Source organism: Ostrea edulis, chromosome 5, assembly GCF_947568905.1.
Source record: "Ostrea edulis chromosome 5, xbOstEdul1.1, whole genome shotgun sequence".
In the NCBI taxonomy this organism is placed as follows: Eukaryota; Metazoa; Mollusca; class Bivalvia; order Ostreida; family Ostreidae; genus Ostrea; species Ostrea edulis.
This window is the reverse complement of record NC_079168.1, coordinates 54,260,103-54,285,936: the sequence shown is the minus strand read 5'-3', so window position 1 is coordinate 54,285,936 and position 25,834 is coordinate 54,260,103. Positions and strand designations below refer to the sequence as shown.

Below are 25,834 nucleotides of genomic sequence, written 5' to 3'. Positions count from 1 at the left end.
AGGGGATGTTTACTCCTCCTAGGCACCTGATCCCACCTCTGGTGTGTACAGGGGTCCGTGTTTGCCCAACTCTCTATTTTGTATTGCTTATTGGAGTTACGAGATTGACCACTGTTCGTTATCTTCACCTTTCACATGTAAAATACTTAATTATCATCTTCTTTAATGCTATTGATACTTAATTGAAATTGAATGGATATTTAGAAAGAAAAGGAAGTCCTTTACCAAAATTGTAAATTTGATGATCCCAGGGGTAGGGTTGGTATCAGGGTAGAGCCAGAATAGTAAGTTATTAAATGTGTCAACAATAGAACATATTTTACATCTTGATAACTCTTTTCAGATTTGGTATGATGCATCTTTGGGGCAAGGGAGCCTTAGGGGTGGGTAAAAAACTGCCAAAAATTGACTAATTTTCAAAAATTCTTTTCTCTATAACCATACTTGTGTAAGAAAAACTAAATGAATCATGATATAGAGTAGGAAGGCCTCTATCAAATTGTAACTTTTCATGTTCCTCAGGGTTGGGTTCTGACCCTAGGGCTGGGCCAAACTTGGTATATAGTGTTTATGTGTAAAATACTTAAATAACATCTCGGTGCTTTTGATACGAAATCAAAACTAAATAGATATTTGAGGAATTCATTTTTTATTCTTTGAAATAAATAAACTAAATAGGTCACCCAGTAGCTCAAGCAACTTAGAAGTCTTCATGATCAAACCTATACATTTGTCATAAACCTTTTCAGTTGCTTTTCTACACCATACCTAAATGCCAACCTGGAGCATAAGGTCTGGATCTCTCTACAAGTCTTACAAGAAAAAGTGTTGATGATGTGTAGTGACATTGTAAAATTAACAAGAAAGTCTTCAACAAGATTTCAATATTTTAATAAGTAAACATTGTATCACAATTACCCTACATATCTTTTTACTGTAACAAAAGCAAACCATATTTTATTCATCATTACATTCTTTGTACATGTGTATGCTTTCAAAACCACAAACATAAATGTATGTCAACACAAATACATATACTCATGAATAATACAAAGAACTGCAGTGTGTTAACTGCAAGGTGTTTAAAATTATTAGCACTTTATTCTGGTGATATGTAGAGGGAAAATTGTCTGCACATGTAATAAAAAAATAAGCACATTCATTCAATTATTCTAGCCAATGCATGTAAGCTGTTAAAAAATACTTGATACTTGACATACATTCCAAATGAAATCTTGGCAATGATGTACTGGTGGGGATGTAAATGCGTTCCACAGATCAAGTTTTACTTTTAGTAGTGTCAATAACACAAAGACAACAAAATATTACTAAGTTTTCCCTTCACGCAATTTTTTCATATCTAAATCTAATTCAACAGACTTGATAGTAAAGAGAGAGATAGACATTTTCTTCTTAAAAAATTAGAGTACTATGTGTTCAACATTTTTGTATTCATTGAAAGATTCTATTTCTACAATTATTACAGCACTTGAAAAAAATATAACCATTTAAAAGCATATCCAATATGGAACACTTCATGAACAGCAATTAGAAATGGATGCATGTGGATTTAAAATAATAAATAAATACATGTGATAACAAATCATGTTCTCACAATATCAGAAGCATTGGACACATTTAAGCAGAAAAAAAAAAATGAAATAAAAAAATGACTATGCAAATATCTCATTGACATAAAGTCTCCCATCAATTGTAAAGTGTGTGTGTAAATACTGTTTTCATAAAATTGACATGTGAAATGTCTGATGTATGTTTTGTTTTCATAATACATGTAGATTCTGATTTTCTGTAACAATTTCTAACTGACCTAAGGGTTATTTTCAACACAGGACAAGACATTTTTAAATTAAAAACAAAAGAAGTTAATTTTTTTTCTGCATCTTCTTTTGATGCTTCTGCAATAAAACACAGTTTGTTCTCATCAACAATTTCCAACCTGACATCCACTGGATTTTTACACATCGAAAACCTTCAAAATTTACCTTGTACTCCCAACAATTAAACAAGTAAATCTTCCACGACTACTAAAAGTCCAACAGAAATTTTTTGGTGTCAATGCTCATTAGATTAGGATCATTTGTACAACACTCCAATCCGTTTCATAATTGCCATGAAACATGTATATCTAGATGTCTTTTTAAGAATTAGCTAATAATCATTGTAGTATTCCCATAAATCTTTTTCATATCCTTCATGTACATGGTCCAATAAAACATTTCTTCTACTTTCACAATATCTGAAAAACACATATTCATAGAGCTCCATTATCAAAGCAAGACAACTTGATACTTATTACTTCTCATCAAATTATTACAATCATTATGATTTCTCAAATACATCTTTATGTCAGTTTTTGAAATTTAGGTATGTTGCTGTGCTTTAAATAAATCAAATGCCACCATTCTAAATAATTTTTTGTACCAAAATTGTGTCCATGCCCCATTAATGTTGTCTTTGCTATAAACCAAATGCAGACAACTTATCATTCATTACTTTGTAGATGAAGATAGGATGCACGCCAAATGATAGGAAAGTGGCCTAGCTTCAATATTTCATGTAACAAAAAAATTCAGCTTTTAATCTAAAAATGATGTATGGTAGCCTAGAGATTGAAATGTAGATTTTCCTGACAAACATGGTGTTGATAAATATGACAGTTGTTTTCTTAAATAATCTTTCACATTGCTTCAATTTAAATTTCAGTCATTGATGAATATGTTCTTATTATAATCATTTCAAAATATTAAAGTTTTATTGAAATTTGTTGTTTTTTGTTCGTAACCTATGCACAATCATCAATACAAAATACAGGGGGAAAAAAACAAGATGTGTTTGTGAAATACAAATGCCCTCTATAATGGCCAATTCCAAAGATGGCCAAGGTCACAAGCACAAATATCTTGGTACCAGTAGAAAGATCTTGTCACAAGAAAAGCTTACGTGCAATATGAAAGCTCTAATATTTACCATATAAAAGTTATGACCAATGTCAATTTTTTAAAAAGTAAGTCAAATGCCAAGGTCAAAAGGTTTAGTACCCACGGAAAGGTCTTGTCACAAGGAATACTCATGTGAAATTTTCAAAGCTCTAGCACTTAATTACTGTTCAAAAGTTATTAGCAAGGTTAAAGTTTTCAATAAGTAGGTCAAACTCCAAGGTCAAGTTCACAGGGTCAAAAATGTTGGTACCAACGAAAAAGTCTTGTCACAATGAATACTCATGTGAAATATCAAAGCTCTAGCACTTAATATTCAAACGTTATTAGAAAGGTTAAAGTTTCAGACAGAATGACAGACAGGACAAAAACAATATGCCCCCTGATCTTCGATCTAGGGGGCATAAAAATATAATTCCCCAAGTAGTAGCCACTTCATAGGCTACAGTCATCATCAAAGGTTGCAGAAAATCAGTTTTTCTTTTAATCTGAATCCCTTCATTTTTCACCCTAAGTGAAACAAAGGTGTTCTCATTATTGTGATTCAGCTGTAAACATGAATGCTAGATCTACTGCCAACCCATATACTTAAACTTGAATAGATCTCCCCCTCAAACAGAAACACTCATACTGAAGTTTTCTCACTTGGTTTACAATAATATGTTGGTAACACTTCCACTGACCTATATTTGTCTTGAACCTTCTGCTTGATGTCATTTAGCATATCACAGGTGATGTCTCTCTCCAAGTACTCAGACAGTTGCTCTGTGGCATTCTCCAAATCCTTTTGGTTGTCCTATAATGCATTACAAACATCAACTCAAATTTCCTATAAAAAAAAATTGTACCCTATTATTTTTAAGGATTTCAATAACTTAATTTGTTCACAATACTTGACATATATATACATGTATTAAAATACTGGTCCTGGTACTGTATTTGTATTTTAGTGTATTCAAAATTGGAACAATTGAAGCTGATGCATTATATAACATTATTATGATTTAAAAAGGAATAAGATGTTAACGAGGACATAAAAACTTTTCTAAACTGTATTTAAAAAAATTAAGAAAATTACTGAAGTGAAAATAGGCTACCTCCAATAAAATTATGTAAACTTTCTCTGCAATGAATTATTCACTTCAATACATTGTTTCTGCTGTTGTTTTATATTAACAAAAGGAATTTCTGATGTCAAAATTACAACAACAGATTGCAAAATGAATGAATGTTAATATGTCAGTGGCGATTTTCAAGTTTGTACTGTATATCTGTCTCAGACATTTTTGTAACATTCGGCAAATAGGACTTTGGCAGCTAATACCCCTTTAATGCCTTCTGTGTATAATAATGGATAAATAAAGATTTCCTTATTTCAACGAAACCATAAGGAGCCCTCTGGCTTCAGAGTAAAAGATCCTAATTTACAAACCCTGCTCAAACAAGAGGTACTGTGAGCAATGCTCACCAAGAATACCCCCCGCTTACCCCAATCTCCCAAAGGGTGTTGGTAATAGGTATAAACTACCTCTTTTCTGAGTGTAAAAAACAAATGGCATGACAAACCGAACCATATTGCTACTTCGATGTCCAGTGTGCTTGACCTTTGACCCCAAAATCGATAGGGAACATCTTCATCCCATGGGTAGTCCATATGTATGATATGGTGACTGTAGGTGGAAAGGATAACGCTTTAGAGCCCGGAAACCATATTGCTACTTCGATGTCCAGTGTGCTTGACCTTTGACCTTTTGACCCCAAAATCGATAGGGAACATCTTCATCCCATGGGTAGTCCATATGTATGATATGGTGACGGTAGGTGGAAAGGATAATGCTTAAGAGCCCGGAAACCATTGCGTCTACAGACGGACGGACGGACAGACAGACAGACAACCCGATTCCAGTATACCCCCCCACAACTTGTTGCGGGGGCTATAATAAGAAGACGTACAGTGTACATGGACAAACACAAAATTACTTCTCTAATTATCGCCACTCAATCCATTCACATTTTCCCTATACCACGATTTGTCAGGAATGCTTTTCCTGATACATACATTTTGTAAATTTCCCAGTATAATGCCAAATTCATAATGCCATCTGCCACACTGTTTTCAAAACAAACATCCTTATTAGGGTGTCAAATCTCAGACAGACATACATGTAGCTGCAAGAAACTAAGGAGGACGTCTGCCATATTTCTTTCAAATACTTTGCCTTACTCTACCTACCGGTATATATACCCCTGCAGCATTTGTTACACCTAAATGATTTTCTAGTTTGACTCGAGCAGTGCAAATCTCTTATCACACATGTAGTAATGTATTGGGGATGAGAAAAACATGAAATGTTATCATAAAAGGACAATAAAACACTGATAATTAGAAATATATTCTAAATATTTGGAAACTTTAGTAAAAAATGTGGAGAATTTTTGGTTGGTTGGTTTTTAGTTTGCACATGCATGCAGGCATTTGTAATAAACATGTCAAAAATAGATAGCAAACATGTGAAAACTCATTTATCAAAATGAAATACTTAAGAAAACCAAATCCACATAAATTTACTTGGTATGACTAATTGCATTTGGTAGGAAAAACAAATGAGGGGCAGGTTCAAATACTGCAATGAAGTAGTAAGTAAAAAAAAAAAAAGAGGCCCATGGGCTACAACTTTCACCTGAGTCACCTTGGTCAATATTTAAAGATTTTCCCTACATATTCGCATGTAAAAGTTTGATCCCCTATTGTGGCCCCACCCTACCCCAACATGGGGGTGGGGGGGGGGGGGGGGGGGGGGGGTTTGGGTTTGAATCTGCACTATGTCAGGAAGCTTATTTTAATGTAAACTTCTCTGGCCCAATGGTTCTTGAGAAGATTTTTAAAGATTTTCCCTATACATTTGCATGTAAATCTTTGATCCCCTATTGTGGCCTTACCCTACCCCTGGGGGCCATAGTTTTAAGATACTTGAATCTGCACAATGTTAGAAAGTTTTCATGTAAATATAAACTTTTCTGGTCGAGTGGTTCTTGAGAAGATTTTTCCTATATATTTCTATGTAAAACTTCGATCCCCAAGTGATTCTTGAGAATAAGATTCTTAGATGACCCCACCCTACTTTTGCAAAAAGCAAAACTTTGATCCCCTATTGTGGCCCCATCCTATCCACGAGGGCCATGATTTTAACAAACTTGATTCTGCACTATGTCAAAAATCTTTCATGTAAATCTCAGCTTTTCTGGCCCAGTGTTCCTTGATAAGAAGATTTTTAAAGATTTTCCCTAAATATTTGTATTAAGTAAATCTTTGATCCCCTCTTTTGGCCCCATCCAACCCCTGGAGTCATGATATTAACAAGCTTGAATCTGCACTATGTCAGGAAGCTTTCATGTGAATTTCAGCTCCTCTGGCCCAATGGCTCTTGAGAAGATTTTTAAATGACTCCACCCTATTTTTGTGATTATCTCCCCTTCGATGGGGGCTTGGTCCTTCATTTTAACAGACTTGAAAGCCCTTCACATAAGGTCGTTTTGTACCAAGTTTGGTTTAAATTGGCCCAGTGGTTTTGCAATCTGATTAAAATCGGATCCTCTGATCTGCTCACGTAGATTGTTACCGTATATACTTGCCTATTAATCAAATTTTTAGGAGTTAAATTTTGGTCCAAAACTCTTATGTCGGACTTATAGGGGTGTCCTGAGGAGATTAGTATTTTTCTGGACGACGTAATGTATAGCCTAGTATTTTCAAACAACAACAAGATGTGTTTGTGAAATACAAATGCCCCCGATAATGGCCAATTCCAAAGATGGCCAAGGTCACAAGGACAAATATCTTGGTACCAGTAGAAAGATCCTGTCACAAGAAATGCTCATGTACAATATGAAAGCTCTAATATTTACCATTTAGAAGTTATGACCAATGTCAATTTTTTAAAAAGTAGGTCAAATGTCAAGGTCAAAAAGTTTGATACCAATGGAAAGGTCTTGTCACAAGGAATACTCATGTGAAATATCAAAGCTCTGTCTTTTACTGTTCAAAAGTTATTAGCAAGGTTAAAGTTTTGAAAAAGTAGGTCAAATTCCAAGGTCAAGGTCACAGGGTCAAAAATGTTGGTACCCACGGAAAGGAATACTCATGTGAAATATCAAAGCTCTAGCACTTACTGTTCAAAAGTTTATAGCAAGGTTGAAGTTTCAGACAGAATTACAGAATGACAGACAGGACAAAAACAATATGCCCCCTGATCTTCGATCTCGGGGGCATAAAAACATGGACGAAATAGATAAAATAGTAACTGTTTAATTTGTTGAGAATAAAAGTAAAATATCGTCATATCCCAAAATATTATTAGAACACAGATAAATACATAAGAGTATTCATATGAAATTGAATTGTTGGGGAAAATATCAAATGTCAGCACATTTTTCAAAATATTATTTGAAACACAGGTAAAGATATTCAACCGATTCTTGAAAAAAGTTAGACCGACTTATAAATGGGTCAATGGCAATTCCCTCCAAAATAATCCAAAAACTATAAAACTGACTTTAAAAATATAGGTGAACCGACTAATAGGCGAGTATATACGGTACGTAGCAATCTATGTGAGCAGATTATAGGATCTGGTTTTAATCAGATTGGTGGTACTGGAGAAGATGGAAATGTGAAAAGTTTACGCCGACGACAGACAAATTTTGATCAGTACAAAAAAGATGACGTTGCAGGCCGTCCAGGAGCAGTAGTGATAAAATTTTGTGCTACACTCAGGAAAACACCAATACAAATTGTGAAAATGCTGGAGGAAGCAGGAAATATGTCAAAACGTGAGCTGTGCATTTGTGTTTAAATGACATAGGCAGTTTTTTGAGTGGTAGAGACCCTGTATCAGATGAACAACCCAGGAGGAAACAGATAATCAGTAGTCACTGTTGCAGAACTTGCATCAAAATTTGATATCAGCTCCAGCACTGTTTTCACAATTCTATCTAAACACTTAGATATGAGAGAGTTTTGGCTGGCAGGATACTCATACTATTGACTGAAGAAGACAAAACAAAAAAGTGCAACTTTCTAGGGTTTTCCTAAGACAGTATTCAAATGATACAGATTTTCTCCAATAAATTGTGACAACTGTCAAATCATGTTTGTATCATTATGATGTTGAGATTAAGCAACAGTCATCAGAATGAAATGATAGTGATAAAATTTAGAAATTTAGAATTTTAAAAAACTTTTTTTTAGGAAATCATCCATACCCCCCCCCCCCCCCCCCCCTTATAATCTAAAGTTTGAAAATCTGCTAGGAAAAATGTGTTTGTATTTTTCATGGATATTTGGGGTATATGCTACTTGTTCATGCAGTACCCAAGAGACAAACGGTCAATGCAGAATTCTACACAAAGGTTTTACAGTTGATTCTAAAATGCATTTATTGCATATTCATAGATGGAGAATTAGTAAGTCATCAATTTCTTTTCTTTAAAAAAAAAAAATGCCGTTTTTTGTTTCAACAGGCATGATTTTGTGAATGCCATTTGGACAAAACAGCCAGAGAGCAAATAGAAGACAGCCTTCTCCATCAAGACAATGCTCCTGCCCACCAAGATCATACCACTGTGCTTGAATTGGATTCATTAGGTTTAGATCATGTTTGTCATGCACATTACAGTCCTGACCTACATGCAACTAACACCAATGGATTTCAAGACCTTTCCTACTGTGCAAGCAGAGTTATGCAACAACAAATTTGAAACACTAAAGAACTAACTTATGCTACTCAAACAATTGTCAACAAACTGGATGTCAATGGTATGGAGATGTTTTTAATGAGTGGATAAAGTGCCACAGACTGCGTGTGAAATGTAGAGGGAAATATTTTGAGAAACTGTGAAATATGTCCGTTGTGACATTATGCTTTAGACATTACGATGCTGTTAAGAGTGCTCTGTGGATACAATATGTGCTGATTTTAAGTCAAGTATAATAAGTACCATTTGATCAGACAGGACGAAACATCAAATATTGGTAAAACATGTAATGATGTGTTGATCTTGAATTTATCAAAAATCATTTGACAGAGAGTGACATTGTCTACACATTATTTCAGTCTCCAAATTGAGAAAAATAGATAATATCTGGCAGTTTATCATTACCAGTTATACAGGTGGGGGGGGGGACTATTAATCTATTATAATTTTTTTCTCTCGATTATCTTCAACACATTTGCTATCATTATCACTTACAATACCAATAACAAATATACACTGCCTTCCAAAAACAAAGACTCCACAAAACTAAGTTTCCTCTTACATCTTTGTAAAATTGTAAGTACTGCTGAATTCAGAACTAAAGGAATTTTGCAACTTGCATTCCAGTGACTTTGACCTTTATATACTTAACATTGAAACCATTTAGAAATCAACATCTATATTCTTTCAAAACTTTGTGCATTTGACAATACAAATAAGAATGAAATTAAGACTATCCCTTCCAGTCAACTTGACCATTAACATTTTATTCTTAAATTAAGATGCATTTCCTGAAAATGTGATGAAGACCATTAACATTTTATTCTTAAATTAAGATGCATTTCCTGAAAATGTGATGAAAGCTGGTTGGAAAAAATAACAGAGTGCACATGTGTATGTCATAACATCATAAATGGCACTTAAACACTATATATGCCATAACATTATAAATGGGACCTAAACACTATACCATAGCTTAACTTATAAAACCTTACCTCAAATATGATAGACTGGTTATTTTTCTTCAGATAAAAAGCAAACACATAAGTAAACATAAGTGTTTGTCGACATAGACACAAAACATCGACTGCTTTCTTCAGAAACTGAACTTCAATCCAAGACATGTGCTGCTGCATCTCTTCCATCTTCAGCTTCACAGAAGCATATAACTGTAAACATATTACATACAACTCAAACCAGATTACATACAAATACAGCCAGAGGCTTACAACCCTAAACATAGGCTTACAGGCATACAATTACAAACATACTGCATACAGTAATTGGCTTATATCCAACTGTAAACAGGTTACAACTGTAACCAGAAAGTTACCACTGTAACTGTAACTAGAAAACTGACACGGTCAGCAAGGGCCCCGCCGAGGGTTATTAGAGGAAAGTGACATCTGTATTAGATATAGCAATGTTTGGAGCTGGTATATATGTTAGAATTAATAATATATAAAGATACATTGGAATGCCAATTTGTGAAAAAGGCATCATGAAGCATATTTATGAGAGACTTATGCAATTTAAATTACTTCTGTTTGACACACACTCATGACATCCACTCAAACACAACAGAGTGCAACAAAATCCCATTCTAATAGAGGATTCAAAATGGATAACTGGTACAAAATATGGTACATCCTATTTGAAAAGGATTATGAATTTGACATATTGATGTCTTGGAAAAGGATATTCTGACATCGGGGCTCTAAGCGTTTTCAAACACATTGTCATTTGATAAAAGTGTTCTACATTTTTAAAAATAGAGATTAATATGTCTTTACATACATAAGTGAGAAACTTTCCATTATTCCTAGCCGAGACATACCATGTATGCGCAAAAAATTCATGAGCAAATATCAAAATACTCACGTAGAAAATGTGGACCTTACCGTCAACAAGTGCAGTGAAACACGCCATTTCGAAATTTTCGCCGACGAAAGCTCGGTAACAGTAATGAATAAGGTACACTTATTCTGTATCTATTTTGTGACTTTCTTTATTAAAAGGAACAGTTCTATAATGTATAACGTGCAATTTCTTCATAATTCAATAACTTGAAGCATGAAGCTGTTTCACTTTGCAACCGGATATAAGAAATTTTATTTCACATTCCGATCCCGATCGAAAGTTGTTGACTGGGAATGATGTGTTTTAATTCAATATACATGCAACATCAAGCATTTTTATATCACATTAAAAAAAACCCCAAATATATACACATACACAATGTAGTAGCGTTATTTCTTGTAAATTTTCTATATATCAATACAATGCATATCATAATTCAAATTGAATTATCTCCCTTAGACAGTGGTAAATAAATACGGTCATAATAAGAAAGATGATGACATTCAAACAGACAGACAAAGTGACATGACTTCAAAATCTATAGGTATCTTCCTCTTATTGTAAAGTATTTCTGTACAAAATTTGAATACTGTACAATGAAAACTGTTTGAGTTATCGTGTCACAAAGAAAGTGGTCATAATAACAAAGATAATGACACACATACAGACAGACAGACAAAGTGACATGACCCCAAAATCTATAGGTGTCTTCCTCTTATTGTAAAGTATTTCTGTACAAAATTTGAAAACTGTACAATGAAAACTGTTTGAGTTATTGTGTCACAAAGAAAGTGTTCATAATGACAAAGATCATGCCGTACAGACAGACAGACAAAGTGAAATGACCCCAAAATCTATAGGCTTCTTCCTCTTATTGTACATTATTTCTGTACAAAATTTGAAAACTGTACGATAAAAACTGTTTGAGTTATCGTGTCACAAAGAAAGTGTTGACGGACAGACGGATGGACGGACGGACAATGTGATTACTATAGGGCTTCCCGCATTTCATGCGGGGCCCTAATTAAAAATATACAACTGTAACCAGATTGCACAAAACCATAAACATACTACATACAGTAAATAGCTTGCATTCAACTGTTATCAGAAGGTTACATCTGTAACCAAATTATTGTACATGTAAACTGCATACAATTGTAACCACAAGCACAAGCTGTAACCAGAAGCATAGAATGCCAACAGATAACATATAACTGTAACCATAAGCATGAAATGTCAACAGATTACATATATATGTAACCAGAAGCATAGAACGACAACAGATTACATATAATTATAACTAAAAACATACAATGCTTACAGATTACATATAACTGTAACCAGAAGCAAAGAATGCCAAAAGATTACATATAAATGTAACTAAAGCATACAATGTCAACATATTACATAAAACTGTAACCAGAAGCATACAATGTCAACAGATTACATATAATTGTAACCAGAAGCATAGAATGACAACAGATTACATATAATTATAACTAGAAACATACAATGCTTACAGATTACATATAATTGTAACCAGAAGCATAGAATACCAACAGATTACATATAAATGTAACTAAAAGCATACAATGTCAACAGATTACATCTCAATGTTACTAGATACATAAAATGTCAACAGATTACATATAAGTAACCATAAGCATAAAATGTCAACAGATTATATATAATTGTAACCATAAGCATAGAATGCCAACAGATTACATATATATGTAACCATAAGCATAGAATGTCAACAGATTACATATAACTAACCATAAGCATAAAATGTCAATAGATTACATATAACTGTAACCATAAGCATAGAATGCCAACAGATTACATATAAATGTAACTAAAAGCATACAATGTCAACAGATTACATCTAAATGTTACTAGATACATAGAATGCCAACAGATTACATATAAATGTAACTAGAAGCAAACAATGCCAACATATTATATATAACTGTAACCAGAAGCACACAATCAAGTAACACTGAACAAAGCTATACACTCCAAATACATACAACTGTCATATCCTTTATATACATGTACCAGTACATGTATATCTTATCTTGTAATTTTGAAGAGAATTCTCTTCTAGCTTTCAGTGTTGATGTCTTGAATGAACTTCTAAACTAATACTAAAGCACTGTGTCCAACACTTATATAAGACATACAACATGTACACTACAATACACTCACTTTGTTTTCAAATTTCAGACTCTGCATGTGATTCATGTATCTGTTGCAGTAAAACAAATATCGTTGCAGGGCAGATCTAGATTTCTGCAAAAAACCACAAAGAATGATGTAAATTCTGGGACAAATTTATAAAAGATTAATGTATGGATGAAAAGTTGGTACTGAATACTTTCAACACGTTATCCACTACAAATAGACTTCAGTAACATTTCCCTATTGTTTTCAAAATAATCAAATACTCGCACACAAGTCTGTTTTTTTGGGAGCCAAATTTGACCCTGAAGTCTATGTAACAGATGGGTACTATTGCTGGAATTTTTTTCTTGCTGCACAGCAGGTGACATTTGATGGTATTTATTTATGTGTTAAGATTGCTTTTCTGTAGATCACTTCTATTTCATGAGACCTTACTTTTATGTGGATACAATGACATATTTATTCACGAGACATAACTTTCGCCAATCACTATTTATTGCTTAGGTCTTCAGTGAGTAAGAGTTTATTTCCAAGAACTTAATTTTCTTAAATGGCTAGTATTGCGAGATTAGACATAAATAATGTTCTCCTGAATACAGAAATCAGTAACAATCAATAAGAGTGATATTTTAAATAATAAAATTCATGTAACAATACTGAGGATGTTATTAGTGAAAATATATTTAATTCATCTTTTTTTGTTTATTAAAGTCATAATACAGCATTTTTGATATGAACATTTCATGAGGAATGAGTCCAATTCGTAATGAACATCAATATTCTGTATTTTCAAAATCAATGTACCTCAATAACACACAATGTGCACTAGATATTCACTATATATTAGAAAAGGATTGTAAATCTGCAGTGTGGATATGTCTTTTTTTCAAATTTACTCGTGATATCCTTCAAAATGGAGCATATCTCATTAAACAAACACAGACATTATCACAGAAGTAAAGGGGCACACACAGGCTCTTGGGACATAGATACTTCGGTAATTAATTGATCATCCAATTATTTGACCAGGTTTTACTGGATTAATGGTTTGGACATGGGACATTTCATAATTAATAATTAAAGATAGCTTGGGCTATTTTATCCATTTATCCAGTATATTTAGCATAGTAAAGATCGAGACTGACGTTCAGAAAATATATTCAACAAAGAAACAATTCCTGCTAGGCAATGGTATTACGTGGATAAAAAATTTAGACCAACTTATGAAAGGGTCAATGTCAAATTCCTTAAAATTTTCTAAAAAAAACAGTAACTGACTTGTACATGGGTTGAATTTCTTGTGAGTATACAACGTAGTCCCTTAATGAATTGTAAGTGTAAGTAATGAAATGAACAGTCAAACATTCATGAGATCATATTATAAATTCTATAATGGACTCAGTAAAATGAAAACTGAATAACTAATGAGCATCTATTATGGGGTCTGTAATGCTTTAAAACAGAGACATACTTATGGTCAGAATAAATTTAGCCTTGGTCCATACCTCCTGGTTGTCTCGAGCTTTTTTAGCCTCATCCTCATCATATCTGTTACAGTTGTACCTGCCAAGAAAATACATGTTGTACAATCTGTGTCAATGCAATTTTCTTTGTGTATGGACATCTATATATATATTATATATATATACACACACACATATATATAAAGCACTAAAATCCAACAACACTCAACATCCAAAGTGTTGGATCTAATAGTAGATACAAGGTCAACTAAATAAGGATATAAAAAGCACTAACATGACAAACAACACGAACAACAGTGAATTGTCTTTCACTGTTGTTCGTGTCGGTCATTTTTATTGCTTTATATATATATATGCGAAATCTATGATTTAAGGCATACCAATTTGAAATTGAGTTAGATTGAAATTTTAGAATACTGGAGGTGATGTTCCTAACACAGCAATAGTTCTTTAGAATGACATGGGACCTATGTTTGTGAGGTCATGTCTGAAAGACCTGTGACTTTCACTTTTAATTCTGGATGCTTGGCAAAGGAACAGTTACTACCTATGTTAAAGGTTTGACACAGCCCTGGGATTAAGAACTGAACTCAGGTTTCCTGGTAGCAAGACAAGTACCCTAACCACTAGGCTACCATGTCTGGTTTTGAGCCAAGTTATGTGCTTCTGTTGTATATAACCCCCATCCCCCAAAATATTTAGCACAGCAGGTCTTGAGGTACTACACTGGCGAGTATCACCATGCTCTGAATGCAAAACAAATCTTGTAAACTCTAAGCCCCTTAATGCAATCCCTGCTTGGCCCAATGTAATCTTATTGTTTTTGACAAGATTATTATGAAAAAAATCTTCCTTACATATTTATAGTTTCATACATGAACCGCATCTGCTCCTAGGGTCAGGGTATGAACAACCTTGGACCCATCCTATATAAAGAGCTAAACACATAAGTTCTGCCATTTTGTTTCAATAGTACTTCGAGCTTTTTTTTTTAACCCAACTAACACTATTCTTTAATTCTCTCTTCTTAGAAGAGGGATTAAAAAGCATTAAAAAAATATTGAATCCCCTTTACTCAATCTTTTCAGCTAAGTTTAGTTGAACTGGTCTAGTCAAATTTGTGAAACATACAGACAGATGGACAGAGGAACTTTGATCAGAAATGCTCAAGACTGATTCAGATGATAAAATCCACATCTAAGTTATTAACTTCATACCATGAGGATCCATGAGGTTCCCAGGGTCCTAAACACACCCAACAGAAGTCAGCCTTGCAGTTCTGGTTTTTGCATACCATGTGATTACAGCCTCCATCTTTTTCAATAGTTACATGGCATTTGGGACATTCCTGAGAAATAGACAATAACAAAAACATAATATGATGATATGAAGATATTCAGTCTCCACTTAAAGATACACTTTATGTGATTTGTGATTTTCAAAATATAAAATATTTAATGAAGATTCTACCCGAAAAGCTTCATTGCAAAATCAGATAAGAGTCACCTTTAAGTCATTGAGACCTGTCATGTGAAGTACAGCTCAAATGATATTTGAAATATCATCCAAAAACAAATTCTTACCATATTGTGACTGGTGACCTTGACCTCAAAACCAAATAAAGCTCATCCTTAATCAAGCCATGCAGACTCTTCATGTGAAGTTTATAAATCTCATGGTATTGGAGTTTTCATTTGAAAACCAAGTACTGACAGTCAGACCCACATTAATATTCCTGGCTTTTTAATTACCTTTGAAAACACCATTGCCCGTAAAAATCTATGTTTTATGTTTCTGCATGTTTTCATGTATTTGTCTGTTTTAACTTTGATTAGTGTATTCTGAGTATACCACGTACATGTACTTTCAACTATTTGGTTGCAAATGAAATAAAATAAATAAATCAATCAATTTTTGTTATAAAAGTGGGGATAAAAAAAAAGCTGTATAGGCAAAGCACTTATAGCACATGAAAGGTAAACAAAATGAAAATGATGTTCCACAATATCTACAATCTAATGTACAGAAGCTTTGTAAAGGGGCATTAATTTGTTATCAAAAGACACAATAACTGTTTTCTGATCAGTGACGCTCCAAAAGATGGGTTGTCCATTAGTTGACAAATGTCTGATACATGTCCATAGACACAATGCAGAAAGAATATTGAGGCAACTTTTAAGTCAAAAAGATCTTAAAATATACATTTTTCCTGTGTATTCTCCTCATTTTAAACTGTGTTAAACTTCCTTTTGAAAAAAAGAAAAGTTTGACTCAGAAAATACCTAAATTAATTGTAATACAGATATTCAAAACTCTACAAGAAATTTAACAAAACAATATCTTGAAAAGGATCAACAAAATTGATTTAAACAATACAGCATGTACATGACATACAATATTGACATTCTCAAATAATTTGTGAAACTTGATAGCAATAAATACATGTGCATTGTATGATCTTCTCTGATTGATATGGAAATTTTTGCATGTACTATCATTCCAATAACTGTGCCACTTCGCTTGATCGAGTGTGCAAATTTCACTCACTGACTGGCCAGGTGGTTTCAATAAATGTGAGTTTGGATGACCACGCTATGCCATTCCTTCAATGTGATTGGTCACAGGGAACAAAAGTAAAACCTGTTTCGTAGAAATCTATGAAAAGTCTTGCCCAAACATTTGCATGTTCAATCAAACAAAGTGTTATGCTGATATTGAAACAATAGTAGTTACATATGTCAAGAAAGATTTCAGTTAAATGAATTACGAAAATAATTTTTTTTCTTTTTTACACGTATATCTGTCATCCATCATCACCATAATAGTAACCTAACTTAATTAGCTTACTGTACATATAATACTTGTATGTTTTCTGAATTAACAGCAATAAGCAACTTCATTGATTGACAGCTCCGTTAACTTCATCAAACATGCTCATTGTAATGAAACTTTCTAAAGAGCTGTCCTGGTTGTTTTTAGCATATCTATTTCGCGTCAATCAGTCAAGTTTTAATAGTCATGTCATTCTAAAGCTTCTGCACACTTTCATGTACAATGCTTTGTCATGCATTTACTCCAAGGAAATGACCCACACTGTGGTCTGAATGGTAAAACTATGACCTACTTTAGTATTGGCAGCAATCCAGTTGGAGGTTTCACTGTCATCATCACATTTTTTGATCCATTTCCTCAGCCACTTGCACTGAACTGGATCGTGCCAGTTTTCTCCACACGCAAAACTACAGGAAATTCATGTCTCTATTAATCATTTTGTCATACAGGTTATACATTTTTTAAAAGATTTTACTGTGATGTGGACTAAACTTGGCCTAAAAATAACGTGTAATATTAAATTTGTCTGCACACCATTGTGTATTATCAGCATAATAGATATCAAAAACTATCACTTAATGCTCCACTGAACTTGCTCCAAATCATTTATTTAGAGAATATTGATCGATTGTAGTATTGATTGAATTCTCATAATTATTGTCAAAACAATTTCATCAATGTACAATATAAACCAAAGTTAATTGGGATCAACCTTCATCATCTGAAGCAAGTTTTATGCAACATATCCTAACATGTAACACTTTATAAGTTTCATCATACAATAACATAGCTTCTTGGAACTAAACCTGCCTCTAAAGGTTTAACTGTAGGCACCTGAGGCAAGTTTGATGTTATGCATCCATTCAGTATTTGGGACTGAACCACCTTAAAAAAAATTTAACATGGTTGTATGTAAAACTTTACTGCTAAACATAACATTCTATCATAAAGATAGAATCCTAAACAACCCTAAACTGTAGGAGTTCCAATGACAAACATTCCTAAGAAATAGACCTTATCTGGTCTGTACTTAGACACCCTGGACCCAACTCAAAATGGAAAAAGAATAGTTATAACTTCTTAACAAGTAAAGTAAATGACAAGAAAGTATGACAGATGGACACTATTAGATGGATGGATATAGCACCATATTACCTTGTGGTGACAAGTTTAGCTCAGTTGTAACAAAATTACATAACTACAATACATTTAAACAGTAAAAGTACCCTACCAAAAGATATGACCACATTTGCAGGTGACTGGTTTGGCGTCAAAGTACTGAACTTTAATGGCATGACCACAATCGGGAGCAGGGCACCATCTAAGCAGCCGGTTACACTACAATACAATACACAGGAAATTCATGAGCATTACCATACACACTCTCACAATCCCTACATTACTGTTTAACATAAGAAATGAACACTTATATACTGTACATTATATCTGGCCATTTTAAACTATTAAAAACATTAAAATGGAGGATACATCTACAACAGAAATGCCATATACAATCAATCAATGAGAAAAACACTTTTCTTGTCAGAAAATCGTATAAAGTAAATGTATCCTTAAAAAGCTGTATGATCCGATGTCCATGCATTATTTTTGTACAAAATCACTTTAAAGTAGATTAATCAATTTCTAAATTATTAACTTTCCCTTAATTACATGCTTGTAAAAAAAAACTGTACAGTGAAGATTATTTAAAAAAGTAAAATTCAATATAATAGGTATGCATAAATTGCCTATTGTCTGTTAGGCAATTTTTTTTTATTATTATATTTAAATTTTTCATTATTTATTTAAAAAAAAAAAGGATCTCTTCTGGCAGATTTTCTTTGACACAATTCTGTCAGCATAACTCTTTTTTAACAGGAGAGCAACAATTCCAAACAAACATATCTTAATTTTGGTCTAAAATGTTTATTCTTAATTGTAAAATTTCACAAATGCATTTTCAATCATACATGTATATGTATTTGAAACAACTACATGTAAAACAACATAAATAGCCCACATGGGTTAGGGGAATCCCAACATGATGTATATCTCAGACACTACTGTCTAATTTTAAGACGGAAAGAGCATAAAACAATGAATTACTAAGAGGTATTTGATATTTTTATTTCTCTTAAACTTAAGGTATTTGATATTTTTATTTCTCTTAAACTTATGGCACAGTACTGTTATAATGAAATACAAAGCTTTACACAGAAAAGACCACTGATTATCTCTTTTTTCTAAAAGTATGAACTGGACATGTTCGTTAGAAATGGCTGAGTGACAGTTGCTTGTAAAATGATTTAAAATCAAATAATTCTGGTTAAAACAGGTGAAATAATGTATGACATTTCATACAGCCTCAAAAATATGTACATGCAATGATCTAACAGCATTTTTACAAGGTGGACAATTTTTTTTTAAAATTTGAACCATGCAACTTTAAAGCTGTTTTTTGGGTTTTTTTTAGACGTATCACCATCCCCCCCCCTCTCTCTCTCACTACATACCTCAACAAAACTATTGGTAATTAATTGCTGGTACTTTAATTTAACTTTCCTATCTGTTACTAGCTTCCTGGAAAAAAAAAATCTTTATTGAGTATAGAATTGACCCAACAACAATTCTATGTTTAAACATCAATGGTGATACAACATGTTTGATGTTGACATTTTTTGCTACAAATGCATCTGTCTATAAACATGATAAACAGGCCTGATCGGCCACACATACTGTTATACAAGAGATTCAATACCCTCAACTCTCCTCCCTTGGGTCACCTTGTTTATGGATACTCATACTTTAAATCCCTATTGCAGCCCAACCCTAGCTCCATGATTATATGTGAGTAAATTTGAGTCACAGAGTGTACACTACATGAGGATGCTTGCATATTAATTTGATAAACTGTGCTTTTGTGGTTCTTGAGAGTTTAAAATTCCTACATATCCCTATGTAACAATTACAAATTGTAGTTTACACCACATACGGATACTAAGTACATGTAAATTTGACAAATTGTAGACCAATAATAGTTCTTGAGAATGAATTCTTGAATATATATGTCTATTCCTAAGTAAAACTTAAATCTATCCCAATCATGACTCTGCCTTGGCCTCAAGAGACATGGTTTGAACACAAATTTGACAAACTGTAGATCTTTAATTCTTATTCTGAAGATTTTTTCTTACATATTCTAATGTAATATTGATTGCCAAGTGGTCATGGTTAAAAAAAATCTTAATCTTCATTATACACAGAAACTTTCATGCAAGTTTTAGTCTTTCTGGCACAGTTGTTCTTGTGAAGATTTATGAAACACACCACACTATTTTCACTTTTTCCTAATAAGCATGTCACTCATCTAAATAAACCTGAATCCCCTTTGTGCAAGGATACTTTGCACCAAGTTTGGTTAAATATGGCCAAGTCTGAAATTTAATGACGAAAACCAATGGCAAGACAGTCAATGGACAAAGTTTCATTAGAAAAGCTTTCTTAAGCCTAATGGATTTGATGAGCTAAAAATTATTTGTATACTTGGAATCGTCATCTAGGAAGATTTCAGACTCAGAAGGGGAAAAATCGTCTTTTTTTCTGTACTAAAAGCAATTTCACAAATTAATAAAGCATAACCCCTGAGCTAAGTGAAAAATCCTTGAAAAATAGCAGATTTCATCACCTTGCATCACTGTTACAGATTTGCAAAACCAAACCCATCTCAGTTTTAAGCACCATTGGAGAATTGTTTGTAAAACATATATGTCCCCTTCCCCAAAACACAGTATACAGCACTACAATACTGAAAAACTTAATGTGCATGGTTAGAAAGAAATACAGACTTAATTCCTGAAACTTTAATTTAGGACCTCATATCAAGATCCATTATCGAGACTTCCAGCAGAAATGGTGGGCTACTAGCATGTTTGTTGTATAACAGTGCTGATGTTTAGTCTTCTCCAATGATATACTGTCACCCAGTGCTGTGCAGATAATGAGATAAAATATGTCAAAAAAAAAAAAAAAAAAATAAAGAAAAAGGGAAGCAAGACATTGAGTACCCTTGATCTTGGAAATACTGACCTTCCAATAGGGATCATGTACACATTGATGTGCATCAGTCTACGAGATAAACCATTTTCTACTTATTCAGTACACTAGATCCATTATACACATAGAACGTATTTGACCTGGTAGTGACCTTGACCTGCAGAGTAATAGGGATCATCTGCATGTTGATGTGTATCAAACTATCAAGTATGAAGTTTCTAAGGTAAATTGCTCTTCAGTTATCTATTGTACAAAATGTGGAAGATTGACTGACAGACACACAAACATGCCCCTCCTTCTACTAGTAAAAGGAGAAATATATAACACGAAAAAAAAAAATCTCTTCTGGCAGATTTTCTTTGACAATTCTGTCAGCATAACTCTTATTTAACAGGAGAGCAACAATTCCAAACAAACATATCTTAATTTTGGTTGAATTGTTTGTTCTTCCACGTAATTGTAAAATTTAATAAATGCATTTTTAATCATATGCATTTGAAACAACATGTAAAACAAAGGAGGAGAACACAAAAAAAAAAAATGTCAGCTATTATCAAGGCATCATCTGGAATTGATATGTTTAATGTTGGGGATTTTATACAAATCAAGGACTGGAAACTTACTACCTTACCTACTTGCAATATTTTGTGATTACCCATAAAATGAAAAACCCACTTTGTAATTTTTAAAATCACTGGAATTAATCAATGGTAAAAATTCAATAATAACAATTTAAGACAAAGCATTTGAAAAGAATAAATGACAATCAGAAGCCTATGGAAGTGAACCAACTCAGTCACCAGTGGAGTAAAATCTCCCTGAGAAATGTCTGTTAAAATCAGCTTGCAAAGTTTCTGTCAATTATCAACTCACAAATTGGAAATCTCTACACACACTTTTAAATATGGGTGAGAAACTACTTACATAACTGTAGCATCATCTACTAGTATATCACAACCGAATGCTGCACATGAAATGGTCTGACCCATTCCCTCATTCATGATTTTGGAGGTGAGGTAATCTGTCCAGCAGGGAACACAAAATTTGTGTCCACATTCTAAACCTGTCATTTCCTACAATTGAAAAGAAACAAGATCAAAACATCATATCATAAATCTGGAAAGCTAATGGTCATAACAATTTTCTGAATATCTTCCAGATCCATGAAAATCAAAATAGACACTAACTTATGTAACAGATGTTTATGTGACTGTACATTTGCAAAGAATATGAAATCATTGAGATCAGCAAACATTAACTGGCAAAAAATGAAATATACAGCATTTGTGATGTTCATCTTCTACAGTCAAAACATTTGACGTCACAATGCAATGGATGGATGCTAATTTGTGTGGATTAAAAAGATCTAAGCTTATCGCCATGCACAGGTGGGAACATTTTTCAGCACAGACTCCCTTAAACACATTGGATTGAAATTTCTGAGTTGATTTTCAATGCATTAGTTTCACTCTTATTGTATTAAGTTTAATGTTAAACGTTTGGTAAAACGTATTTAAAACAAAAGTATGAGGTCTATAAGAGATTAAAACCCGAGGAAACATGATTATTAGTTTAATTTTAAATAATGTAATCCATCTACCTGATCATGGATCAATGAGCAGATAATAGGCCTGTGAAAACTGCAGTCAACATACAGCTTCCACTTCAGGTGCAAAATATTTAAACAATTACTAGCAGTGCTTTCATTGTTATGAACAAGACTAGATATGTGTGTTTTGTATATATCATATATACATGTACATTAAATCAAAAGAAAAAACAAAAAACAAAATTAAATTTCAACACAAGTGCTTTCATTTAAAAATCCCCAGTCCGTGCTGAAAAATCTTCCCACCCATGCGCAGCGATGAGCTTAGATCTTTTCTCCATCCGCCCATTGCATTGTGACATCAAATGTTTTGACTGTAACAGATGAACATCACGAATGCTGTATATTCCATTTTTTGCCACTTAATGTTCGCCAGTCTTATAACATTATGTCACAATTTGTCACATAAAATGTAATAGTACAAATCCATTGAAATTTTCTTACTATAATTTCATTGTCTTAGGCCACATAGTACACATTGTATCCTAATAATGTATATATGCTTGAGGGCTGAAGATTTGTTTACATAATGTCATGATTAAATGTATGTACATTACATACCACTCCAGGAACTGGCATGCAGCAAATTTCACACATTGCCTCTGTGGTGGCTGCTGCAGTGGCAGATCTGGTCATTTTCTAAAAACAATGACATATTAAACTTGTAATACAATTGCTTTATGACACTGTGCCATTAAAATTCCTAATACTTTATCGAGAGACGATGCTACATAGAATTACCTAGTTTGTGTAGTAGGGATAAAATCTTTACACTGTAATATATCATAAATCACATTTCATTTAAATAGTTTAAAAATAAATAATTTCAGTAAAATCATCATACATTCATGTTACACTTCAGTTTATCATCTGATAAAATTGATTTTCAAATGGAAAAATGCTTGTAAAAGTTGAGTACAACTCTTTGATATGTTTGCAAATCAGAGTCCAAGGGAAAAGTAGGTGGGCCTTCCTAGCTGTAGGTGACATGCCTTTAGGAAGGTTTTCATGTTTTATGTTGCATGACTTCATCAAATATGCAGAGTTTGAAAATATATCATGTAATGGAAGAAAGTGACAATACAATTCATTATTCAGACTAGTTAGAATTATTCAAATGTTAAGCATGGAAGAAACAGATTCTTAAAATTCTTATCATATCAAGTAACTAATTTACAAATTATGTTAATGAGAAAAAATAGCTGCAGTAGTAGAGAGGAAATGTAACATGGGGAATGAAAGAAAGGTGAATGAAATGTGTGGGCCACTGAAAGGTGAGAAATTTTTTTTCACAATCACTTGTACACCCCATGGGATGAGTAAGATATAATGACAACTTGTGCCTATAATGGTTTTACTCATCCTATATTTTCACACTTTACTAACAGTTAAAGAAAGACTGTATGTGGGCATGTATTATTGATTCATTAAAGACATTCTGTAATCTGTACTTTGTCAAGAATAAATTGAAGTTTTGAGTCATTGATCAGTGTCTGAATCACATAAGGGTGAACCTTCACATCACAAGTCTATTTCAACTTAAAACAAAAACCAATCAATCTTTTACTTCTTTGATATCTAAGTTGCAAAGGGATGTTTTGTGATATGATATATATTTCTGGTCATATTCTGGACTTGCTCTGAATTGTTATTCATTGAATGAGCAAATGACTTTATCACTTTTTGTGTGTTTGAATGTATACCAATAACAATATATAAAAACAGCAACTAATCTCTCTACATACTTTGCTTTTCAAGTTTAAGACAATAAAAATGTTTAAAAGAGTTATCTTGATATGGAATCATGTTTAATATACAAATTCGTAAATTTCCTGGATGTTAATATGACTGAGGTAGTTACTCTAAAGTATATACTGGTAACGTGCACAAAGGGAAAGTATTTTCAGTCAGAACATTGTAAAAAATAATAATTTTCAAATACTTTTGAAATAAAAGTAAAATTCTGCAGTTTAATACAGAAAATTTTACTTGTCACAAGGGACAAGTTCATAGTTGGTATTCACTCGTCCTTAGTCAATTCTAACTTTTTTGCATCCTGTGTGGAACGGTAAATAGATATGTGCATACCTTCGGTCTTGCTCCCATATCTGGTCTTCGATGGGGGCTTACAACATGAGCTTCAGAAAATAAACGGTCCTGATCACCGTCATAATACCGCTCCATTAACTTCTCTTTATCCCATTTAAAATGATTCAGTAAAATTCTTGTAATTGTTGATGGAATCTGCATATAATAAATTCATGATGTTAATGACAAAATTAAATTTAAAAAAAAGAAGCCTTGAAATTACAATAGAAATGTCCTATGGAAAGACTTCACAGTTCCCTCATAAGAAACATGCTTTATCGTCACATCGCTTATATTCTTCTCCAAAAATATATTTGTTTCACATGTTAATAAGTGTACAATATCATAAATGATGAGTATGTATTGAGGGACACTTGCTCTAAGTTATGAAATTTATGCAATATATTTTAAACGAAATAAAGAGTTGCTTTATTCACCTGTACTACAGCATTGACTTCTTTTATACAATCCACCATAAACTGTACTATTTGATCAGCTGGCAGTACTTCATACGCAAATTCTTCTGCCTCTCGTTTGTCCTGTGTTGTACTTGGTTCAGCTTCGAGGCCCATTTCCACGAAGTCGTCGTCCTCTTCACTAATTTCCTCATCCCCTGACTGTTCATCATAGTCCATAAAACCATCATCACTATCCATTTTCGCTTACTGGCAAAATTCTACTAAAAAAGAAGCAAAATTATATCTTTCGTAGCTTTGTTCAGGACATAAAGTCTGTCGTATTTACATCTGTGACGTCACAATCCGGATACTCGGGGTTACCTTGGATTAGCAGTTTTCACGAACCTGTTTTCACGAAAGGGTCTCTCAACGGATGGACCTGCACATAATAGGGGTGTAATTCCGCATGAAACTAACGAAAAATTACTACAATGAGTGCACTTCTATAAATATTAGTTGGGTTTACGAAGATGACATCACCTCCGACTTTGAAACGAAATGAATTGTGGGAAAATCATTTGTTGTAATATTAGAGCTTACTATTTACAGTAAAAA

General features: G+C 33.2%; 1 protein-coding gene across 5 annotated transcripts; it reads right to left on the bottom strand.

Annotated features, from left to right (window-relative positions):
• Positions 1-875: 875 nt before the first annotated feature.
• On the bottom strand, positions 876-25,791 carry LOC125652309 (E3 ubiquitin-protein ligase arih1l-like). Of its 5 annotated transcripts, none has more exons than XM_048881394.2 (14): positions 25,625-25,791; positions 25,259-25,497; positions 24,822-24,977; positions 23,295-23,372; positions 22,049-22,197; positions 19,585-19,651; positions 18,303-18,409; positions 17,364-17,478; positions 15,457-15,587; positions 14,261-14,318; positions 12,780-12,863; positions 9,707-9,880; positions 3,641-3,753; positions 876-2,257 (listed from the first exon to the last, which is right to left on the bottom strand). In XM_048881394.2, exons 2-14 carry the CDS (start codon positions 25,475-25,477, stop codon positions 2,170-2,172), a joined length of 1,539 nt encoding a protein of 512 aa, XP_048737351.1. In that variant the 5' UTR covers positions 25,478-25,497; positions 25,625-25,791; the 3' UTR covers positions 876-2,169. The 5 variants fall into 5 exon arrangements, with proteins under 5 accessions (XP_048737351.1, XP_048737349.1, XP_048737352.1 ...); XM_048881392.2 differs by having other exon boundaries at positions 25,259-25,500; positions 25,625-25,790; XM_048881395.2 differs by having other exon boundaries at positions 25,259-25,500; positions 25,601-25,788.
• Positions 25,792-25,834: the final 43 nt, after the last annotated feature.